Source organism: Callospermophilus lateralis, chromosome 5 (genome assembly GCF_048772815.1).
Source record: "Callospermophilus lateralis isolate mCalLat2 chromosome 5, mCalLat2.hap1, whole genome shotgun sequence".
Taxonomy (NCBI): Eukaryota; Metazoa; Chordata; class Mammalia; order Rodentia; family Sciuridae; genus Callospermophilus; species Callospermophilus lateralis.
Window position 1 is genome coordinate 144,902,091 of NC_135309.1, and position 24,777 is coordinate 144,926,867.

Consider the following 24,777-nt stretch of genomic DNA (forward strand, 5'->3'; position numbering starts at 1 on the left):
AGTTTTGACAAGTTAAGGAAACTAGCATGAGCATTAAATCTGGGCAGTAGTTTGGTTTTAAAATTCCTGTGGGGACCTACGAGGTTATCTGAATTAGTACCTATCATCTATTCCAAGCAGCTCACCACTTTTTAGCAGAATGTTCTTTAGCAAGGAAAGTGTATTGGAGGAAAATGTGGCACCTTACAGTTTGAAACTTCAAGTCTAGATCTTTAGTGTAGTGTGATGGCTCTCAATATCCCATCTTTGTTTTTAAGTTCCAAGTTTATTTTACATTTTTGTGATTTTGTAGCCACAGTAATTTTACTTCTTTTCCCTCTTGGCATTGATGGCAATCAAAATATCCTGATTCTTTGATTGTTATTTTGATTTACTTTTTGATCAGTTGAGCCAAGTCTTTGAAAACTGAAAACTTATAAAGGAGTGTTTAGGTACAAGCATGCTCAGTTCTTGCCTACCCTACTGTTTCTACTGTCCTTATATTTAAAGAACTTTTTTTTCCCCTTCCTTTTTTTAAGGAGAGAATTGCCTGGGTAATCTTTAAATTGCATTGATGATGGTCCACTGTCTTCTGGTATATAGTGTTTTGGGAAAGTCTGAGCCTGCCTGATTTGGGAAGCCTATGAAAATAACTTACTTTCCACCTGGGAATGAATAGAACTTTTCTTTCATCCTTTAAAACAAAACAAAACAAAACAAAACAAAAACAATTTTACCAAAATGTATCTTGAATTACAGGTCTTTGTCTGCCTCTCCCTACTCCCAATAAATTTTAGTTATTATTTGGATAGTTCTTTTTATAGGCAAGCTTTTCTTTATCTCAGGGTAGTTTTCTCTTACTATGTTTTTTATTTCTTAATTTTGCTAAGATTCCTACATCATATAGTTCTCAGCTCCTCCTTTCATATCTTTCTTCCTCTCTCTTTTTTTAACCTCCTTTTTTTCTTTTCTTTTAATCTTGTCTATTACTTGAACACCACATTTTCTAGATTTCCCCAATCTGTTCTTAACTCTTCCAAAACATTTTAAATTTGGCCTTTCTACATGCTCTTTTCTGATTCCAGATTGTTCTTCAGAGCAGTTTCATAGACACATTTTTCATTTGGTTGAAAGCTTATATTAGAAAGCTTCTCCAGTTTCTTAAAGAGTATGATTCTATGTTGTAGGAAGAAGTGGGCCCTGATTCCTCAAAGAACTTGCCTTCTGGAGTTCTTAGGCAGAAGCTTTTCCTAGAAACTGTGCTCTTTCTGTGACTAATTATAGAGGAAAGCTATGCTCATCCAACCTTGAGGAATAAGATGGTGTCTATTGGATGTTATAAGATTCTTATTCAATATCACAGTCAGAATGAAAGGCAAAAGGGCAGGGAAGGGAAACCGGACAGGAAAACTAGAACCATCATACTGAGCTTTGCCGTTTCCGAAGTCTAGCTGCCTGAGGAGCACATGGGTGAGAGTCAATTGCAGAAGGGGCTGTTGTCCGTGCCCAGACTTGGTAACATGGCTGGGGTGGTGTCCTCTTCTTGGCTGGGCACGATTGCCTTCCTTAGGCACTGGCCACACATGGCTGTACTTTTGTCCTCCCATGTTTGACTGATGTGCTGTTGGCATCGGTACACTTCATGGTGACCCCAAGTGGCAAGTAGGCAGGCCCAAATCACCCTCATGTCACCTTTTATCCCTCTGAATTAGGCCCCATGAATGGGGTTTTGTTGGCATCTCTTCCAAGCATTTTCCTGGCAGGCAAAAAGGCAGCTTGTTGACATCATTGGTCTAATTGGCCTTTCTTCAAATTTGTCCCATCTGACCTAAAACTACAAGAAGTACCTTAAAATTTCTAGCTTGGGCATGTGGTCCTTTCATGTTTTCCAGTGGAACCACAAGTTGTACCTTAATGTTACATTCTACAGCTCATTTTAATGGAACTTTGACATATCATTTAAGATATCAATAAATTTCCCCAAAGCTCATATCACTTTAGGAGCTTAGAAATCAATTATTCTGTGAGTAGGCGCAGCTGCAGCAGAAGCCTCTGGACTTGCATCGTCTGCAGTGTATCTCATTTGTGCTCTAGCTGGTCAGCAAATCTGGGTCTGGCCATGGGAGGTTTATTGTGAATGTGAACATCCGCTAATCCTAGAGGGAAAAAAAAAATATTCAAAATTACAGAATGGAATTTCCCTTGGGAGTGTGAATAATAACCATGTCAGCTAACACTTGCTGAATGATCACTATGCGCCAGACACTATTTTAAAAATATCTGATTCCTTTGATTTCCACAACAGCCCTGTGATAGATGTTACTATTATGGTCTCTCAGCCCACAACTGAGGCACACAGGAATAAAGTAACGTGCCCAAGGTCACAGGGTGGGAGCTAGGCTGCAAACTCAGGCAATCTGGTGTCTGGTCCATACTTTTAAGGACTATTTTATACAGCACTTCGAAAGGCAGGAATGATGCTGGAGATCTGTGGTCTTATGCTAGTGTCAAGAATTTGAATCTGAGAGAATAGACAGACAGGAGCCAGTTGCTTCCCAGTGGCAAGGAGATGTCAAGAAGAAAATGTCAAGATAATAACAAAAATTGCAATGGAGAAGAGGATAAAATAAATATCTTAGGGAGATTATGAAGGTTGGCTTCTTCCTCAGTATTTTTAGTAGCAACTCTGCTTTAAAAACCCACTGTTCTATTTGCTTTTTACAAATAAACATTTGTCTACCCCTGGCCATGTACCAGCCCTTGTGCTAGATGCCCAGAACGCAGAGGAAAAAGTCATAGTCCTTGCCCATGAGCTCACAATCTGTGGTCACCAGTAGCTGAACACCAAGAGGCTTTCAATAGAAATTGTCTGTAAGAAATAAGTTGTGTAGTGGCATACCCTGGAAAATAAAGTTTAAGAATTTCAAGACCAGTTTTGTTTTTAAATATCATTTCATTTTTTTAACCATAAATGGACTCGTTCATTTTCAATGCATGGTCAGATAGCAGATTCTTGACATCTTAGATTAGGGTCAAAATCCATAGCACAGGACAATACTCTCGAGTTCCAATATTGCTTGATTCAATCCCCTCCCACCCCACCCCACCCCCGCCTTTTGGTGATTTTTTTGTGTGTGTTTACTTGTCACCCAGCACCTAGCTGAATCATAAAATGCTAAGACAAGACATATTTGGAGAATTCCTTGTGGACTCTAAAGGTAATGAATGAGGCTTTGCATATGTGTAGCTCAAAGAGTTTTCCAGAGTTCTCCATGTCCGCCAGTGTCCTTGGTTTTGACTTCTCTGCTGCTCTCATTTAGAAACATGCAGTTACAGAGTTAAGCCTTCTTGAGCTTGCCTGGGAGGCCCTCTGTCCTCTGGGACCTGGGGAGATGATGGCGGGGAAGCCTGTCTGTACACAGGCTCATCTGAAACCTCAGACAGATCAGACCGATACTGAGTGTCATGGCCCCTTGTCGCGTGCTCTTAAAAACTGCTGACCTCTGCCTTCAGATGTCAGGCATAAATAATTTCTTGGAATTAGATTTTTTTCTCCTGTGGATAGATATTGGAGTTTATTCTGGGTTTGCTATTATTGGAGAATAGAAAGTCTATAACCAGTAAGCCCTTTCTTGAGAACTATAAGAGTTCTGTTATAAATAAATCAGTGGCGTCTCTTGTCTCAAACACATAAAAATATCCAGACTACTTAAAACTGACCTCTGATAACATTAAACATTGTGCTTATATATGTGTAGTATTTTGATTATTTAAGTCATTTTCTATTTTCTGAAGCTTCTAATCCGAGTTGTAGCACATATGGGAATTTAGAATGATAATGGTGAGCATAGCTTAGCACTGGAATGTTCCCTCAAAGACAGAGAAAGTTCTATTTGAATGCAGTGATTCAAATAGATAGATCTCCTAGAGGGGTATTACGGAAGAATATGAAAGTTTTCCCATCAAGTATAATATGTTCAGGAAGTCAAATACATTATCTCCTGTTTTACATTTGAAGAAACTGAGACACACAAAATTAAATAACTTTTTCAGAGTCACACATCTAATAAGTGTCAGAGGCAGGATTTGAACCCAGAAACCTAGCATCCAAGGTCTTAGCCCTGAGTTTTACATCTCTCTATAAGAGACATGAAATGGGAAAACCATATACAGGTTCAACATCCCTAATCCAAAAATCTGAAATGCTCTCAAATTCAAAAGCTCTTGAATGTCATCATCATGTGATACCACAAAATGGAAATGGGATCTCTGGTTAGTCATGGACAGCCATGGACAGTTTTGTATTGAAAGTAAGCCAGAGCAGTAGACAAGAATATTTAACTACCAGAGATGTTGGCATAAGAAGAGGGAAGTGTGGCAGCAGAGCTACAAAGATCTGTTAAAAGAGTAGAAATGAACTAGAGAGACAAATGATGAGAGTCAGATCTCCTTCCATAGTTCTGTTAAGCATCTGTGCATGTCAGTGTACCCCAAGAGTTTGGCAAAGAGGAAGAAATATCGATAACAATGCCCAGCAAAAGTAAGAATCAGATCCCACAGTCATTTCAAGCTGCCCTCTCACCTGCTCTGGATCCTGGAATCTCTGCTTAAATCCCTCATCTCAGCGTCCAGTTGGGAATCGTCAACCAGCCCTCACTCCTGTCCTACCTACTCAACCTTCCAGTGAAACACCACTGGATACCACCCAAGGATTCCTTATGGAGTTGTACTTTCTACTCCCAGCTCAACCTTCAGAGCTGTCTGAAACCCCTTTTCTTCATTTCAAGTGGGTTTCCTTTCCTGTTTCCCCTGGGAGTTCTTGGGGACATCACCATGCTTCAAGCTTCTTAGCCACCACTGACCCTGCTTTGTTTGCCTCCTGCTTCCCTGAGAAAACCTAAAAGCCACAGAAGACACACTGTGACTTCTTCTCTACCACTGCACGTCGGCCCCTCCAGCCTACTACCTCAGAGGCAGAACCTGACCCTAATTTAGAGAGATCAGCTAGCCGCCTGCCCATGCTGCATCAAGTGCACCCCGCCTTGCCCTCTTATCAGCGCTGCACACACGCCTCTTGTATTTTTCATGTCTCTCTCCACTGATTCCTTTGCTTGCCTCAGTCTGTAAACATACTTAAATGATCCTCATCCTAATTCCTTTCTGAATTTTCCTTTCCATTGAACTGCCGTAGCTTTCTCTCTTTTTTAAAGATAATTTTTAGTTGTTAATAGACCTTTGATTTATTTACTTGTTTGTTTGTTTACTTTATTTATTTATATGTGGTGCTGAGAATCGAACCCAGTGCCTCACACATGCCAGGTAAGTATGCTACTGCTGAGTCCCAGCCCCAGCCCAGCTTTTCTGCTTTTGAGAAAATGAAGTGACTCATTACAAGTCCCTTAGTTTGCGTGGGCCTCGGTTTCCTCATCTGTAAAATAGGCTAATAAAAGTACTTACCTTGTAATGTCATTTTTTTTTTTAAGATTAAATTCTAGCACTGATAACTTTTAGTGAGTTTAGATAGTATTAGTCTCCGGGGGTTCATAGGGCTTGGTTCACAGTATTTGTCTAGCACTGATGAAAGAACATGTAGTTATTAGGTGTGTTTATGTCCTCAAAGTCTATAGCTACTTGAGTGATGAGATTATTTCATATCCATTTTTCATGCCTAGGACTTCATGTGTTACCTAAGATATCTCTCTCTCTCTCTCTCTCTCTCTCTCTCTCTCTCTCTGTGTCTCTCACACACTTGAATGTAAGTAGAAGAGTGGTTGAAACCAATTATTTGGAATTTTTTTTTCTTTGAAAGGTAAAAGTGACTTTACTTATTGCTAGATTCGCCTGTCTTCATGAGACTTTTACCTCATGTGACATCGCTTTTAATGTAATGTTTTAATGCTGATCAACATAACCAGAGAAAGGAATTTGGTAGGATTATGTGGAATTGAAGTATATTTTACATTTACAGCCTGAGACAAAGGAGCCAGTGGAGAAGGGGTTAATCAGTAGTGGCTCCCTTAATGGAAGAAAAACAACAAAGCCCTTCAATGCATAGCTTTGGGCTGAGTCCCTACCATCTGGTAGGTGAGAGTGGGAGCTGGGTTTTGGTGGCGAAGTAGACAGATGGTGGCCATTGGCCATGCCCTGGAACTGCCATCCACTGGGAGTCACAGTCCTTAAGGATACTTTAGAAATAGTATCTAATTACAGCTATGCCAAGTGCTATGCAAGAGAAACACAGGAGTGCCAGCCCTGTCCTGGTGACCAGGGAGGGACAGAAGTACAAAGGGCAGGGGGCGTAGAACAGCTGGTGAAGTGGGTGGGTCAAAGAGACCTGCCTGATCCTGGATAGAGGTGTTCATGGTGATATTCTGTCCATGACACAGCATTCAGCATTTATGTGGTCAAGACCTTAGGAACCATTGACAGCTCATAAAAGGGAGGGTGATGGCTTTCAGGGTGAAGAGCAAAGAGTATCACCTGCATGTGTGAATAATCTGAAATAAACGTTTCCCTCTGGAAAACTCATTTTAGATGAACTCATCAGCTGTTGGTCTAAAGGAACAAGTATTATATGGAAAGCTCTTTATAAAACTGCTGGGCTTTTAAAAAGCAGGAGAATGTGCAAATGATGTCTTGGTAATTTTCTAGGTTTTCTATGAACACCAAAGGCAACCTTGTGAGGCTTCATGCAGATCAGTTTGCTATTTGTACTCTCTACTAAATGCATCTTACATTTTTTTAGTCATTTTCTCTTTATTAACCTAAATATTACTCACTGCAAGGTCTAGGTCAGGGACCAGTCAGGAAACTTGCCTGCCCAGCTGAATTCTCTCCCTTCCTTGGTGTTGGTTCTCTGTTTCACTCACTTAGGTGACTTTACCTCTGATATTCTGTTTTCTAATTTTGGTTTGTTTCTGATAGTGCTGTGTTTTATCTCCACAACTATATAGACAATATGGTAATGACTGCCAGTCAGGTGAAAGACACTAAGTAAATATTTGTTGAATGAATGAATGAAATCTTGTATATTACTCTGCATCTAGTAGATAGATAATAATAAGTACTGGCTGGTTTAGTCAACAGGGGAACCTGCTATATGAACTGAAGCTTCCCTATTTCTTGTCCTCTGTATTAAAACTTTGAAATGTGTGCAGTTTGGTGGCGGGGGGTGGGGGTTGGGGAGACAATCTGATATTCTCCCAGTGCAAACACTGTTTACTTTCTCTTTCATCTTGGCCTTGCTGAATATATTGGCAAAACAATCTGCTCCCCATCAACTAGAGGGAAAAGTGCAATTTTTCCAAAATAATCTTTCAAACAGACTTCTTCCAGTAGCTGCTCCAGCAGATCCACACGGCAAGAGCTATTCCAATTTGTGATGGTTTGGGCTTTAGCATCTTTCCTAAAAAAAAAGTTAAAGAAACTCGTTCTCTTCCTGGCTCACTGTGTACTATTGGATTATTCTGATTGGGCTGATAAATTTCCAAACTCAAGCCTGCACGCTAGCCATATGTCAGTGACCACTGAGTTTCCACAGGTTTTTTTTTAGTTCTCCAGGATTCAAATCAAAATAAAAGAAGATGATGCCATGTCTGGCCAAGGGCAGAAGTTGCCTGTTGCCAAAGCCCCAGCATTCCTCACACAGTGGCATGGTGTTTGCTCCCCTGGATGGAGAGAGGCAAGGTTTTCAAAAGACTAAGCTTCAAGGGAAAACTCTTAAGCAAGTGGGTGTCATTTGGAAATGATTTGATGAATAGGAAACTTACCGGCCAGCCACTGAAACTCTCATTTGTGATATATTAGCAGGAATGTTTGGAGCCCACACTGAGGGTAAGGTCTGCCTTTCCCACATGCAGCCCTTCATAGCTGACACATTACACATGTCTCTGGAGCGTAACATATGGCTTCCTGAACTTGTAAATGTGGCCTCATGTGCTCTGTTGAAATCATGTCTGTTTAAACAGTCTCCTGAAAAACTGAGCCATATTCAATAAAATAGTTTTGTGTCCATGAAGGTTTCCCTGGAGCCCTTTAAAATGTGATTTCTAAGGAAAATAGTAGAAAATTGACCTTAAGGTATCACCTGCCTCTACATGGGTTAAGGGATTGTCAGTCCTAAATTGTAACTATTGAAAAATTCATAGAGCATTGGTCAAGAAAAAAACAGCCTAGATTTATATAGTTTATTAATAATCACAATTTGGGACATCTAATATGCTCCAGGCCAATTATGTATATTTATTCTACTTCTTAGGATAATTTGCAAGTAGGAGGATTTCCTGCATTTTATAGATAAAATAAGGGATGCAGATGGCTTGCTCAAGATCAGCTTGATGGGAGGCAGGGATTATAATTTCAGAAACTTAAAAACCCTTGACTCTGAAATCTGTCCCTTCTTTTCTATACCTGGGGTTCTTTGGTCGGATGAGCTACATTTTTGCAAATGCTTCTGCCAAAAGTTCGTAGCTTTATCAGACTGTCCTGGTGAGTTCATGGGGCCTCTAAAATATTAAAGACCAGATTTTGGTACCAGATTGACTTTATAATAGAGATGAAGAAATGGTAAGTGGGAATGTAAATCATCAGAGGAAGAGAAAGAGGAAGGCATATGATTTATTAATTACTATAGAGAAACCCCCACACACAACAAGAATGCACAGTTTAACAAGTAGTTTTAAAATGAGGGTATGGTTGGGCATGATGGCACACACCTGTGATCCAAGTGGCTGGGAAGTTGAGGCAGGAGTATCAAGAGTTCAAAGCCAGTCTCAACAATTTAGCAAGGCCCTAAGCAACTCCGAGAGACCTTGTCTCTAAAGGAAATATGAAAAAGGGCTCCCCAGTCACTGTGACTCAGTGATTAAGCACCCCGGATTCAATCCCTGATAGAAAAGAAGGAAGGAAGGAAGGAAGGAAGGAAGGAAGGAAGGAAGGAAGGAAGGAAGAAGGAAGGAGCATCTGTGGAGCTACAAGCCAGTTTGAGAAACAGAGCAGTGCCCAGGAGTGTTCCCAGGTGTCCCTTCCTGACCAAGCATCCCACCCTCAACCCTAACCTCCAGCCTGATTTTTAGGGCAACCTTGTCCTTGCTTTTCTTTATAATGTTACTGTCTGTGTCTATTCCTAAAAAAATGTGATTCCACTTTTCCTGCCTTCATCTTTATATGCATGCAATCATACTACTGTGGGGTTCTCTGTGTGTGTCTGCTTTCAACAATATTCTATTTAATATCCATTCTTGTCATTTTAGCTAGTTGTAGTAGTTTGTTCAGGTCATTACCTGAACAAAACATTGTTTGACTCTTACAATCTACGTATCCGTCTTCTCTTATTGGGTATTTGTGTCATTTGTAATTTTTGCCTCTTATGAGCAATGTTCTTGCTATTATTATTCTTAAACAGGTCTAACACAAGTTTCACATGCAACTTGTAGGGAAAGCCTAATGTTTCCCAAACTTTTGTGGGAGACAACATACCTGGTTCTGCAAGGAGAAAGTGGAGAATTCTTCTTTTTCTCTTCTCCCCTTCCTAATAAGACCTTGTGGAGGAAGAAAATTCATTCAAGTAAATTCTCTGGTTAACCTTAGCATAGTTCCAGTTGTCCCCAAACTGACAGTAAGAAACATGGAGAGCACTTACTGAACCTTATGATTTCAGGGCTCCACCCCAGTTCACTGGATCATCTCCAAGATGGAGCCTGGGATTCTGCAGACTTAACAAGTACCCAAGTGGTTCTCATGACTGGGAGACGCTGGCTTCATTCTGATTGAATTTATGAGGCTTTATGAGGCTTTGCTCCTTAGTCATGAAGAGATGTAGAGAAAATATACATATGATTAAAATTTTGGAAAGTTGGCCTTTTGTAGAAAAGTTAAGGGAACTGGATTATTTAGCCTGTAAAATTTTTAAAATCTGAAACATGATTTAATAATTGTGTGCAAAAGAGTGAAAGTTTTATAAATGGAAAGCACAAACATTTGCAAAGTCAAGAGAGACTTAGGTTAACTAAGAGGAAGAAACTCCTGCTAAAATCAGCATCAAATACTGAGCATTTTTTAGACACCAAGGGGGTAAGAAATAAAGGCTGCTGTCAGTGTCTTCAGGGAGCTGAAGACAGGAGACAAAATGAACAAACATGAGCTGTCAAACAAAAGCCACAATACGGTATTACATCAAGTCTAGACTACAGGCTTCAGTGGAGCTGAGTAGGTGGCCCTTGGGGACATGACAGAGTAGAGAAGCAGAGAAAGGTCACAAGAAAAGGCCTGAGAGCCTGCAAGGCTTGAGCAAGTTTTAGAAGTTAGCCTTTACATAGGTGGCTGGACAGCAGAACATTCCAAAGCAGTGTCTTCCAGTGTTTTTTTAGTGTGATTCTCCAGTAGGAAACCTCTCATATCATAGCCCAGTATACACATACATATAATAGACATGAGTTTTATAAAGCATTTAACCTTATTAAATGTGATTACTTTATGTTTTCTTTTTTTCCTCTTTCATTTTTTAAAAATATTTTTAGTTGTAGATGGACACAATACCTTTATGTATTTACTTACTTATTTTTGTGTGTGTGCTGAGGATCGAACCCAGTGCCTCACATGTGCTAGGCAAGCGCTTTACCACTGAACCACAACCTCAGCCCTCTTTCATTTTTTAAATATGTTACATTAACTAGTTAATATGTTGAAAACTCTAAGGGGACCAGGAGCCCAGTGTGGCACCAGCCTTATGGAAGAAGTGCTAATTAGAGGATTTTCAAGGGAAGTAGTGACTGGTGACATAGTGCTCTTTAGAAGCCCTCCTCAATTCTGCAGTATGAATGAATTACTGTGGAATGTTATGGCAAACTTCCAAACTTCATCTCTTTATCCAGCCAACCCTACCTTTGGACGTGGATTGACAATGATTTTTTTTGAGATTTCTCTTCAAAGTTTGATTTTGATTTAGTACTTTCAGTAGAGGAATGTGGTAGGGAACAGGCATTCACTTCTGGGTACCCAAAAGCAATGACATTCCAAGCGCTTCTTAAATGTTTTGCCTTGCATTGTAAGTGACCATGCAGAATGTGGTGTATGGAACAGTTACAGAGGAAAGGAAGTAGGCAGTATTTCCATGGGTAAGTTTAGGAGGGGAAAGTGGTGGCACCTAGAAAGCTGGGCAGCATGGTTATGGCCAATTATGTGTCTCAGAGCTAATTGCAGATAGCCAGTGACCTGGCCCAGGACTGAGAACCTTACAGCACTGGATCCAGGCAGTGGAGGTGAAAGACCATCACCCATCACTCTGGGTGATGGCCTTTCACCTTGGAAGCCTCACTGTTCAGAATCCAGATTTGTGGAGCAGAGGTCTAATTAGGACCCTCTTGCCCTCCACCTTGAGCATACTTTTGAGACTAAAACTTTGACCTTCTTTCTGCCTTTCCCAACTGATGGTCTGCCCTCTCCCACCCCTCCAGGGCTTGCCTCTGCCTTTCCTCATTCTTTCAGATGGTTCCTTTCTCTGCTCCAACTCTAAGACCTTCAGAATACAGGAGCACCTGTCATTTTCGCTATTGCTGCTAACCCTGAGCCCTGTCAGCAACCTGCAGATTGAAAGGTGTTCTAGATTATTTTTTCAGTATTTCCTTGCGGGAAGCCATGCTTTCTTTGCCTTTTCTCCAATAGGAAATTAGTGTCCTGTCTGCTTGCAGAACAGACTTTAGATAAGAGGCTTTTTAGACCTAAAGGAATGTGTAATTGACTTTGCCCTCCAAAGAGTAGGGGTGGGAGAACCTTTTCTGCTGTGTCCTATAGAGGTTGAACTCCCTGCAGATCCATGTGGAAGTGATTTTAGGGAAGCCCTACGATCAGATTTTTCTCCACTTAAAATCGGAGTGCCTTAGCAGAAGTGAAAAGGAAAATTCTTTCATATGGCCCTTCCTTTGCTTAAGTAATTTCAGTCCTGCCGTCTAAGATTTAATATCATTTTGATCTTCCCAATCCGGTTTTAATTTGGTCAGTTAGGGTTGAGGAAGGATTTTAAAAGACAATATTTTTCCTTTTTAGGATAACATAGGTGGAGATTATTCATTAAATGTACTTCATAAACTTTTTTTTTTTTTTTAACTTGTAAAATACACTCTGGGGGTAAATTGACTACAGTCTATTTCTCCAGTAAGAAAGAGACTTTTTGCTACATTTGTTTTGTGCAGTCATTAGTAAAGCTTCCTACTCTACTAACAAAATCTTGTGCTGGGGCGGTATGCTGCTTGTGTTCGTCTTCTCTGGAAGGCCTCATTTGTAATTGAAGACGCAACCTACTGTCTTATTTGTGAGCAGGATGATTGTTGTGGAAGGAGGGTAGATGACATTGGTCCTGACACATTCTTACTTTCACAAGCTTGATGAAAGGAGCCATGGAGCCTCTATGGTAGCCACTGGCTCCTGGCACATGAAGTCTCAAAGTTAAAGATGTGTACACTAGGAACATTTCCAGTACTCAGGAGCCATGTGTGACTCTGGGATTAGATTTTTGCCTTGCTGAAGGACAAGGGGGCACTGTCTTATACATTGCAAGATTAGCAGCACCCTGGTCTTCACCTTTTAGGTGCCAGTGGCCCTGCCTGGTAGGAACAATCAAAAATGTTCCTAAAGCTTGGCAAATGTTCCTGGAAGGAGGAGGGCAAAAATCACTCTGGATGAGAATCATTGGCCTTGTGGCTACAGTATTGGACAGTAGGAATATAAAACAGTTCCATTATCATAGATGGTACTATTCTAGAATAATCCCTAGCAAAGTTTGATTGGGGGAAATTTGCCCAGTAAAGATTTTGAACTTTTGAAGAATCACAGTGGTCATTCAACCCAAAGACTTGGGAAAGTGAGACACAGAGAGGTTAATGGGTAACTAAGGGCACATAGCGTGTCAGTCTAGAGTTTGGGACTTCAGATTCTTGAATCTTAGAGGACAAACTGCTGATTTTCCTTCAGACTCACTCATTCTTACTGTGTTCCTGCACTCAGTGATGAACATGGGGGAGAAAGAAACCCTGAAAAATGGGAGTGACCCAGTCCTGAGGCTCACAGATTTGCAATTCCTGGGCATATCTGCTGGGCCCACCTTTAATCTCTTTCAGGGTGAGTCCTAATGGGTTTCCCGGTTCCATCAGCACAGAGATTGGGAACACACTCTTGGGGCTGTGGAAGACTGTAATCCTGTAAAATTCCCTCTATATAGCTTGCCAATCTTCAATATTACCTCTGTCTGCTCTCTTGTCATGGTCCACAGTAAGGCCTTTAATAGGAAATGCTTGTGGTTTCTTAATCTTCAAAGGTCAAAAGGAAACACAGAACCCTGAAGATCTATCTGTAGAAAATTTTAGAACTGAGCATGCTAGTGTATGTCTATAATCCTAGTGACTCTGGAGGCTGAGGCATGAGGATTGCAAATTTGAGGCCAGCCTGCACAAGTTAAAAGATCCTTCTCAATAAACAAACAAACAAACAAAAGGCTGGGATATAGCCCAGGGATAGAGTGCCCCTGGGTTCAATGCCAGCTCCAAGGTGGGGGAAGGCACAGAGAAGAGAAGGAAGGGTTGGGAGGTTTGGGGAGGGAGGACATTGTCAGTCCCAGGGTAATGATGTCCACAGCTAAAGAAGCCAGAAAGAAGGATTACCTCATTGCCTGCTGCAGGGGTGCCTTGGAGATTTGGATGTGCCCAGTGTTTTTTCTCCCTTCTCTCTTCCCTCAAATCCTTTGTTTATACACCTCCCAGGCCCTCAATCCTTGATTCTAGTCTCTCATCCTCTGCTTCACTACCTTCAGTGGCTCACTGCTACCTTCTCACCATTTGAAACAGAGATCATCTATCCCACTCCTAAGAGTAAAATCTGTTTTTTGGGTTTTTTTTCATGCACATGAAATTTTTGCTGTCACTATAGCTGGCAGAATTGCTGGGTTTAGAAATTGTTGGTGGAGGTATTGCTGTTAGATTTTTAAAAATTTTTTTTTAGTTGTAGATGGACACAATACCTTTATTTTATCTATTTATTTTTATGTGGTGCTGAGGATTGAACCCAATGCCTCCAACATGCCAGACAAGCTTCTCTACCAGCAAGCCACAACCCCAGCCCTTGCTGTTAGATTTTTAATAGCTTACTCAGGAAGTTGTTTTGTCTCTGCTGATACTTTGTTTAGTTAGTAGCCTGGACAACTACTTAAAATCATCATGACTCAAAAATCAAGGCCCAGTAAACAGGCGAGAAAGAGTAGCCATAAATGCAGATAAAGAATTATGTGTACTTAAAGCCTAGGGTAACCTTGAGCTATTGGCCAGTTGGATTCTGTAACACAGTGCACTTGAGTGAGTTGTGGACTAGGTCAAAGGCCAACATTCTCACTCAGGTGCTGGACGTCAAGTTTAGCTAGAAATTAGCTAATGTGTAAACTGACCTAGGTCTTCCTAAGTTGCTTCATCTTCTCAAGAATTGTTAAAAGGAGTAACTATCACAGTTTGCTGATGGCCAATGTATCACTGAACTGTTGACGTTTTCTTTGGAGACAGGGGCCTACTTGAGTGTCCCCATGGTGAAGGGGAAGGTATTTATAAAGCTGCCCATTTTGGGGGTAGGTTTTGATTTGAGCTAGGAGGACCAAGGTCTGTGCTTCAGCATGGCCGTGACCCATGTTGTACATCAGCGCTGACTCTTCCCTCTGCTCCACAGACCAACGAGTGGAACAAGAATGATGACCGCCTGCTGCAGGCTGTGGAGAACGGAGACTCGGAGAAGGTGGCCTCTCTGCTGGGCAAGAAGGGGGCCAGCGCCACCAAGCATGACAGCGAGGGCAAGACCGCGTAAGCCAGAAACACTGGTTCCTGTGCCTGCCCATTCTGGGTTTCAGAATATTCCCTGGAATCCTGCATGTCCAGGAGGGAGTTTCACAAATGCCTTATGGGGCCTTTGTGAAGTTATTGCCGTTTGCCCTCCCACTCCCATGTTAAAACGTGTATGAGGATGTTTTAATCTGGTTTCTGTCCCTTCTAATTCCAGATGACACTTTGAGCTTTCCCCTGAGTGGCTGTTTGTTATCCAAACATGTAACCAAAGGTTTCACCAGAGAACAGATAGCACCAAGATTGCTACCAGTTAGTGGTTGGGAAATAAATTTTAAGATAAGAAACAGCAGGAAAAGAGAAAAATAATTTTTTTCTGTAACCCTCAAGCCTTACTATTTATAATTTATGGAATCACCCCCTTCCATAACATAGATAACTACATGAATACTGTAGTATGATTTTGCTTCATGCCTTGCTACACATGGTACTCTTGCCTTCTATAAAAGTTACATATTTGAGTACAAGACTGTGTGTGTGCACTTGTGTGTGTAGGCACCTATTTAGATATTTTTATCCATCCTTACCCCCGTGGAATTGTAGAAAGGTCAGTGACTTTGGAGCTATACAGGCTTGTCCTATGGAGCCTATAATCCTTGAACATCAGCTTGCTCACTGTAAGATGGACATGATATTATTTAATTGCTAGAGTAATTATGAGTGCAATACAAGATACCAGAGTGGGTTGCCCTCAAAAGCAGGCTATGAGACAAGGACTTGGGTGCCGGTAGTTTTTGACTCCAGAGATTCCAGGAAGCATGGGACACAAAGGAGCTCTGTGTAGGATTTATTTTTGCAGGGAATTGGGATGCTTTCCTGATGAGGGTTTCTGGTAATTTGTTTAGACTTAGAGCAGGAGTTAGCAAACTATGACTTACTATTTACTTTTATAAATAAAGTTTTATTGGAACACAGCCACACACGTTTATTTAATCATTGTCCATGGCTGCTTCTGCACTACAAAGGCAGAACTGAGTAGTTGCAGCACAGACCATGTGGCACATAAGCCCAAACTATTTACCATCTGGCCTTTTACATAAAAATGTTTTACCTAAGATTAGATGATTCAGAGTTATCCCACCTGAAAGGTAAGGAAATTTCCTGCTCCCCAGAGGTTGAGTGCTGCTCCTAGAGGCTGTAGTGCTCCTTGCCAGAAAAGGTGCAAAAGTATATGGGGCACCCACAGCTATAAGACCCTGTATGGAGAGAGCCATCACAGTTCCCAGCTAATGATAGGCACTTGACAAAGTCAACTCCCTTCCCTTCTCATCCAAAATTAGTGGTTCTCCATCCTGGGAGCTTTTGTATTAGTATTACCCAGATGCTTTTAAAAAATACTGATGCCATGTGATACATCAATCAGCAAGATGTTCCTAATTGCTTGGTCTGGGGAGGAGCCCAAGAATCAATATTTTTTTTCCTCTGAGATTTTTGGTGGTAGGCACTTGGCTTTTCAACTACTTTGTATACCTTTGTATAGCCTTCTTGATATCTACTCCCCTAATCTAGCTTTGTAGACAATATTTTATACATGTCACTGCAGGGAAAGGGGAGATACATTTTTGTGATCATTTTATCTAGATGATACTCACTGAAAAGAATATAGAAAATCTGGATTAGTGGCTTAGCCACAATTATGAACACCTTAACAAATTTGTTCTTTTGGTTCATATTTCTTGTGTACAAAATACATGACTAGACAATCATTTTCTACTCTCTTTTATTGTGGTAAAATATACATAACATAAAGTTTACCATTTTTGTGATTTTAAAATACCCAGTTTACAGTGTGGAACAACCATCCTCACTATCAATTCCCTTCCCCATTCCCCTGGCAACCATGAGTCAGCCGTACCTGGATTTGCCTATTCTGCACAGTTCATATAAATGGAACCATAGAATATTGGTCTTTTGTGTCTGGCTTCCTTAACTTAGCATGTTTTCTGGGCCCATCCACTTTGTAACATGTATTCATTCTGTTCTCCTTGAGTAGTGGAAGTGCAGTTATATAGACATCACAGACCTCCCTAAACTAACTCTAGACATAGTTCTCACACCTCTGACTGTGCACTCACAAGTCAGCTATTTTTCATTTTTCTTTCCATGATACATAATGTGGAAAGTTAGAAGAATGAATGAAAAAGGAAGAGAGGAGGTAATTATTTTTCCAGTGTAGGATTTTCCATAAGCAATCATCTGTCAACACTTCATTTTTCTGCTTGGGATATTCCTTTTGAGGATTAAAGTTATTAACTGGTAACTGTAAGAATTTAATTTTTAAAGGCACCACAGAATTCAATCTTAGTTTCATAGTTTCGTTCAGTCCTAAGGGTCTGAGTATTGAGAATAAGGTAGGGCTGTGAGGTAGGAAACCTTCTTCCTTAACCCTTTGTCATGGCATAATAATACCAATTCCGGGGCTGTGTTATGAAGTGGACAGTTGGTTGCATTGCCTCAGCCTGATCACCTTTGGAAGTCAGAACTTCTGTACTGAAGTTCAGTCTCATCTGTGCATCCTGGACTGAGTGCCCACTTGAAGATTTTCCCTAAGCTGTGGAGATTTTTTCTGTAGTTCCTCTTCTTTCCGGATGCGTTCGGTTTGGTAGAATGTGAAATGGTAACATTCTAAGAGTGGCTCTGAGTTCATGTCAGAACCAGTGCTCGCCTCTGCTGGAGCTCTTGGCTAGACCAGCCCTTGGAGCTGCCGGGGTGGCATGTGTTGATGGACACCTAAGAGATGTTTTGCTTCTAAGGATAAGGCCACATCACTCTTGAAAATTAGGTCCTGGACAGCAATTGGCCTCATTTTCTGCCTGCTCATTAAGAGTTTACCCTTCCTTTTATACAGCACCACATCAAAATTAGGCTGGAGGCCTATTTTCTAGAGAGCTTTTGTGATAGTACATTTTGTAATTTGGTATAAAAATCTACAATTTCATGTCAGCCCCAAGTCCTGATTTGGCTTTCAAGGTTGTCCCTGAGGCTCCACCCTTATCTAAATGTTATCTCCCAGCGGCCCTTCTTCTGGAGGTGGGGCTGCCTGCTTCTGTCCTCCTTTCAGGTAAAAATGGCCACATATTTGCCCAGTTGTATTCAATGTCCAGTTGTATTCTATTGTATTCAAAGAACAGGAACAATAGGAATGTTCCACCTATGAAAAGCCTTTGTTTTCTGACTCTTACACAAAAGGGTAAACTCTGTGAGGACAAGCATCAGACCATTTTTTGTAGTGCCGGTCTTTCTCAGTATTCCATCCTTGTCAAAGGGGCCATTGAATTGCCATTTACTGAAGTGACTTTTCAGTGTGGAAAAAATGCTCTTTCTGCTGAGAGTTGCTCATGGGTAAATCACCCAGAAGTGAGTTAACTTGGGATTGAGAGGAGAAAGGACTATTCCAGTGACTGTCACAACCTGTAGCCCCAGTTTCTAGGGCAGCTTAAATACAGAAGTACTTAGCCTGTACTTCCTAGAAAACCAGAGGACCCAGAAAGTCCCGAGAATGTGCTGGCAAAGGCAGCCATCTCTCAGACATTCTCCAGAAGCTTCCATAAGCCAAGGTCAGAAACCAGATGGGTGATTTGGTAATTCCTTAGACTTTTCAGTTTCTTCCTGAAATATTTCCTTTCTGAGAAAGATAAGAAACTAAGTCAGAATTTTTTCTCCCTCTAGGACTGATCAAAGAGGGGTTAAAAAAAAAAAAAAGTAAAAGCAATCAATGACTGGAATTCATTTAGGAAAGAGTAAAAGAAGGGTGGGTGTCTTGGTCGGAAGAGAAGAAAATGGAGCAGGGCAGAGTTATAGCTGCAGGCTGTGTTTATGGAGTCAGGCTTGGCTTGCCTCTGCCCCATCTGTTCTCTTTCCACGGGGGAGACGTGAGGAAGTGGAAGGATGTCAGTGCCCTGAAACCTCTTACCGGAGAAGAACCTAATTGTTTCAAGATGGTTTCCCCTACATTTGGATGTGCCTTTAATTAAAGTTATGTGTGTTTGTCTTAGGAACAACCAGACTAAATAAAGTCACTACTGGGACTGTTGTATTTGAACAAATACCTACCAGGACATGTGTGTATAGACTTTCAAAAAAATATATGTGTATATGCACATACACACACTCACATGCATGTGCTTTCATGTAGCCCACGTTGCAGAAACCTGATCATTTTGGCTTTGAAAGCAAGAATTTGTGAAATTATTGTTAGATTACTCTATGGAACTTAAACATAATGTGGGGGAAGTAGGCCTTGAAAAACAGTACAATAATGGGCTTTTCTAGCTAGTGTCTTGTTGTACTTTCTGTTTTCTTGTTTTTTCAGAATAGGCATGTATTAGAAATATTATACCAGCCATTCAGGCTTAGACATCAAATCATACCACCTGATCAGCTTCCTCCAGTTCTTCTCTCAAATTCATGACAAATTAATTTACCTGAAACCATTACCTACTATATATATATATATATATATATATATATATATATATATATATATATATATATATAATTGCAGCCTCTATCCTTCCCTGAAAAATTACCCTATGTATTCCTAAGACCTTTTGACATTTGACATAATGATATGCTATATCCACTCTGATTTGGGCCATGTAGATTTTTGACGGCAATAATAACCTCTCTTTGTACCTTGCAAGTATACTCAAGTGTTTGTGTTTCATGAATCTACTAGTTGGTAGGTACTCCTTTAGTCTAAACTGTTCCAAACTGTTGTGAACAAATTTTTTTTTTTTTTTTAAAGAGCAGATATGGTCTTTGCCTGCAAGAGACATAATGTCTAGTTAGAAAGGTAAGACCAGTGAAAATACTGGTGAATAATTATAATAATATTGCTAATCTGTAAAATACTGACCATAGGGGGTCAGGACAGGAGTGCTAATGTGATACTGGGTAGCTAAGAAATGCTGCCTGTCTGAGATGTAAAGTGAGGTAACTTGAAGAATGAATGGATGGCTGGGGTTTGGGTGAATAAAAGGCAAGAGGGTGGTGTTGAAAAAGCAGGTCAAACACGTTGCCATTATTCCCTTATTTAACAGCTTGTGATAGCCAAGTTAAAGGCCCCCACTTGGCACTAGATCATTTATTCTCAACTTGACTTTCATTAGAATCACTTGGGCAGCTTTGGAAAAGGCTAGGTTCCACCCGCAGAGACTGTGGGTTTCCTTGGTATGAAGTGTAGTCAGGGCAGAGGGATTTTTGAAAGTGATTTGAATGATCAGTCCAATATGAGAAGTCACTACACAAGACAGTCACGTTTCCTAGTCTTCTTAACAGGTGGTACCATGATAGGTCACAAGCAGGCTGAAGACAGCTTGCGGAGCCCAGGTTAGTTTTTTCCGACACACACATACAAGTATATATGTAATGCCTGTGCACAAAATAAAATTTAAATGACAGGCTACTTTTGTCTTAAATATGTTAAAATAACATAATTCCTGAAGTTTAAAAAGGCAACAGTGTTGTATGTTAAAGCAAAACATTTTGTTGCATAATCGTGAAGTAGAAGGAAGGTATATAAATACTAAAGTGAGGTGAAAAATAGATTTGCAAATTAGAAACTATACTGACAAAAATATTGGTAGGATCCCAGGATTTTTCATTTTAAAATGTTTCAATGTTTTCAAAGTTGAATTAAGTATAATGAATATGAAGGATTTTAAACACTCAAATGGGTAATTATTGCCCAGGGCCAAAACCCTCTGGCTTTGCCCCTTGCCTGGGTCATCTTGTGGTGGAAGGCACCAGCCCGACCTGCCCCCAATGCAGAGGTCAGGGGAGCCTGGGAAATGTGGTTCACTGTGATACAGAGCAGAGCAGGGCAGGGTAGGGTGGATCTTGGAGCACACAGGCAGTGACCTGCCTTCGGTCATCACACGAGAGGGCATGCTGGAGCAGGAGGTTCTCACGCTAAGCGGCAGCCAGGCAGTTCACGGGTTCAGGATATAGGATCACTAGCACACGCCTGTCTTTCACAAACCCTCCTGCTTTCTCACCTCTGCTCCTGCCTTCCTAAAAATGCCCATCCCATGGAATTCTGTGTATTATCCAGTGATCCGTTTTACCACCTCTTTCATGAAGTTTTTGCTAATTTCCAAAGTGGAAAGCAACTGCCACTCTCAAATCACCCGGGATCTGTGAGTCTTGGTTACCTAAGTGCTGATCTCTGTTATCAAGCTGCCAGGGTTAGAGCCTACCCTTTCCTAATTAGTAAGAAAGGAATTGTTATTATATTGGACCAGGGGCTTTCGCCGTGTCATCCATTCAGCAAACAGTTTATTTATTCATCCCTTTTAGAAGACCTTCTCAGTTTCTCTCAGGTATTTCTCATGGGATATTCTTAGTCACCCTGGGATAAATTTATGAAAAGGAATGTGTGACTTGGAAAGGCTTGGAAATTAATACAAATCATCGCTTGTTTTAATTGACAAGGCTGGAGTCTGGAGGTATATCAGTGTCTATAATATGCAAATAATTTGTCCTAATGGAAATTTTATAAGGTCCAAGTACTATTCCCAGGCCACATTTGAAATCAGACAGTCCTGAAGAAAAAGAGCTATGGCGTAAATTAAATGTTGTGGTATCTCTTAGCTCTTGAGTATGTGGTCTTTCATCTCAGTGTCTCCATTGTCCTGTCCTCTGGAAACCCTGTCCCTAGAAGTATTATTGCTGATGCTATTAATTACCACATTGTGGGCACTAAAAGGACAGTAATATTATTTTTATGGCCATTTTTTTTTTTTACATCAGTCTCATTTACTAGACCCACTTAGTAGGGAAATGCAACAAATGTTTCCCTTTCTCAAGCTGTCTGCTACATGGTTTCTACCAGAAGCAGTGATCAGAGTTGCTATTACAGTTGCCTTGGAAATTGCTGAAATCTGGTCTGCATTGGGACTTTTGGCTGGAGGGATTTCTTCATGGGTCAGTGGGGTTAATACTCACCAGCAGAGAGGAATTTACTTTTACTGGGCTTTTATAATTAGAAGCTATTAGACAGTACTGCCTTTTTTACCCTCAGATTATAATCTGAAATGGGACTCCAGACCTTTTAATCCTATTTTTAGGGTCACCCCAACTGAAATATTCCATGTGAGCCCATCCTCATTGAGCTCAGTGACCTAGAATTCAGATGTGCAACAAAGATGTGCCCAACCTTCCAACAAACAATTGGAGGGTTGGGCTAGAACCATAGGGTTTAAGAGCTAAAAAGGAATTTTTTTTTTTTTTTAAATATATATAGACTAGTTGAGTGAACTGAATTTGAATGACTTTACTGGAAGACTGTATTCTTGTAAAATTTTCTCTTTTCAGCTTTTCACTCTTCAGTCTCTCCTCTCTAGTGATCCATAGTACATACAGCTTTTGGTATGAAATGATTTGAGGATGCTAGCATAGAGAGCAAAACCAGAAAGTACTGGAATTGTAGTTCATGTCTTCCTGCTTTGCCAATGATCCTAAGTTAAACTGAATGTGCCTCAGAATCAGCTGAGGTGTCTTCCTGGATTCCACCCCTGGAATCTGAGCAGGAACCTGAGAGTTTGCGTTTCTAACATATTCCAGGTGATGCCGACACTGCTAGTCCTGGGCCCATGCTTGGGGAACCCACCGTACACGGTGATGGTGAACTTGGCGAAAGGACAAAATTTCTCTCCCAAGCACCTGCATGACCACCTAAGAAAAATTCACAGTTATGACAGTTTATGGCTGTACCTTAACCTGAGAAAACTCAAAAATTTTAGAATTAAAAAAAGCAAATTCAAAGCTAAAGATTTGCATTATCTAAAAACAAACAAACAATGCCCCAGCCCCACAAAGCTAAAAGTCACTCTGTGCCATAGGAATGTTGAAAGCAGCAAGACCAAATATCAGCACAATGGAACACACATCTAATGGGGCTGACGGACGACAAACAAGCATTCCTTGTAAAGACAGGTACGCTGAAGAAAACAAAGAGTGCAGGGGCCACTTTGACTAAGCTTCGGGAAGGAAGGGCTCTTTGAGCAGATTCCTGAATGGAATGGGGACAATGCTAGACAGTTTTCTGGAGGAGTGACTTTCCTGGTGGAGAGAAGAGCAGAACAAAGGCCCTGAGGTGAGAGGGTGCCCGATGGGCTCAAGAAACCACAAGGAGCCAGTGGGCTGGAGTCCTGTGTGCAGGGAGACCACTGGAAGGTGAGGTGGAGGGGGCAGCCAGGACACCTCCTGCGGAGCCTTGAGAGTATGGCAAGGGCTTTAGATTAAATCCTAATCATAAATACTGCCTGACTCTGCCTCCTAAGTAGGAGAATATACAGAAAAACATCTTAAGAAAGGAGTACAGTAAAAATAGATTGCACTAGATTGGTGTGACTCTACATCATGTACAACCAGAGAAATGAAAAGTTGTGCTCCGTTTGTGTAAAAAAATAATAATAAATAAATAAATAAATTATTAATTTAAAAAGAGAAGCAACTTTAGGTGGTCAAAATGTGAGGCACCTGTTGCAGAATTGAAATGTTGGGGCTCTTAAGAAACAACTACTTCTGAATCTTTTACTGAGTGTGGTGACTCCTTTTTTGGAATTTTTTTTTTTTTTAAAGGAAAGAAGAAAGATATGAGTATAGTAAGAGAAATTGTTCTCTGAGTTAGGTCAGGAAGTTTAAGTCCTGATCGTTTATATATTTCCTAATTTCACTGAAATGTTGGGGCTGAGTCTCTGTGTCTATGAAATAAAGATGCTAGACAAGTTATCCTTCTGGAAAATTCTAACACTCTGGAATTTTGACATGTGTCTATCTCTGGTAGGGTTTGGTGCATGATCAGCTCTTTAAATGTAGGTTGTTTGCTTGATTTGGGGACTGGAAATTGGTCACGGAAGTGGTGGGGAAGATTTTGAAGACTGTATCGTGGTCCAGCCTTCTGTGTACCTGGAGTCTGGGTGGTGAAAGTGGCAAGAAAGTGTTGGGTTTTAGTGAAAATTTCTGTGAATGAATATGTCTGGAAAATCAAGTCTTCTAAAGGCAGCCTTGAGAATATGTATTTCCTTCCAATATATGTTTCAGCTGGCAATCAGAAACCAGCAGAATTGTGTTTATTATTACTCTGGAAAATTGAAAGAACTTTCCAGACCATAACTCATGGTCTTTTGGATAGCAGCAGCTCAAGTACCCTTCTGGTGAAGAGCCTTGGGAAATATCCAAGCCTTGTCCCAAGGTATTTATTTCGGGAAGGTTTGCACAACTTTGCTGAATTTTTTTTTTTTTTTTTTTTTTTTTTTTTTTTTTTTTTTTAGGAAATGAAACCTCCATTGCTGGCTCAGTTTGCTTCAGTGCTAGGATTACATTCCAGTCTTTTTTTTTTTTTTTTTTTTTTTAAATCCCTGGCAAAACTAACATGTCCCAATGAGAAGCCCATGTTTGCTTTTTGCCAAATACTCCCAGTTTTTAGTTTCAACTTTGTTTGTTGAAGAGCCACACAAATAGGGAGTTATAATCCATAGCATTTCAATTTGCAGAGTGATTGACAAGCAATGCTACTTATCAGTGAAGGGCCCGTTCTGGGCTATAATCTATAATGCCTGTGTTAGGACTCAGGCTCCATTTTTTTTTTTTAAGAGTTTTTCAGACTATATTTAAGACATTCAGAACTATGTCGCTACGAGTACATTAGAGTACAAACTCCTGTATTTGTTCATTCTGGGACTTTTTGGCAAGTTGGTAAACTCTGTGCCTGTTTCCTCTTCTGTAAAGTGAGAACCATAATAGTTTATTCTGACCCCCTAAAAGCCTGCAATGAGGATAATACACTCTTAGTACAGCAGTGTTTCAATAGACTAGATTCTGTGGTTGATGATGTTGCTGTCATCTAAACCTTAAACATGGTTTAGAAGGAAGGAACTAGAGTCATCACGACCACCATCAAGAAGCAACAAAGCAGCCAATA

The 24,777-nt window shown here is 40.6% G+C and overlaps 1 protein-coding gene across 2 annotated transcripts in view; it reads left to right on the top strand.

Annotated features, from left to right (window-relative positions):
• Positions 1–24,777, top strand: part of Rai14 (retinoic acid induced 14) — a 134,293-nt gene that overhangs the window by 66,192 nt on the left and 43,324 nt on the right. For both annotated transcript variants that reach the window (XM_076857361.2, XM_076857362.2), the window contains exon 3: positions 14,680–14,810. In XM_076857361.2, the coding sequence (XP_076713476.1) occupies positions 14,680–14,810 (131 nt within the window). The remainder of the gene's footprint in view (positions 1–14,679; positions 14,811–24,777) is intronic.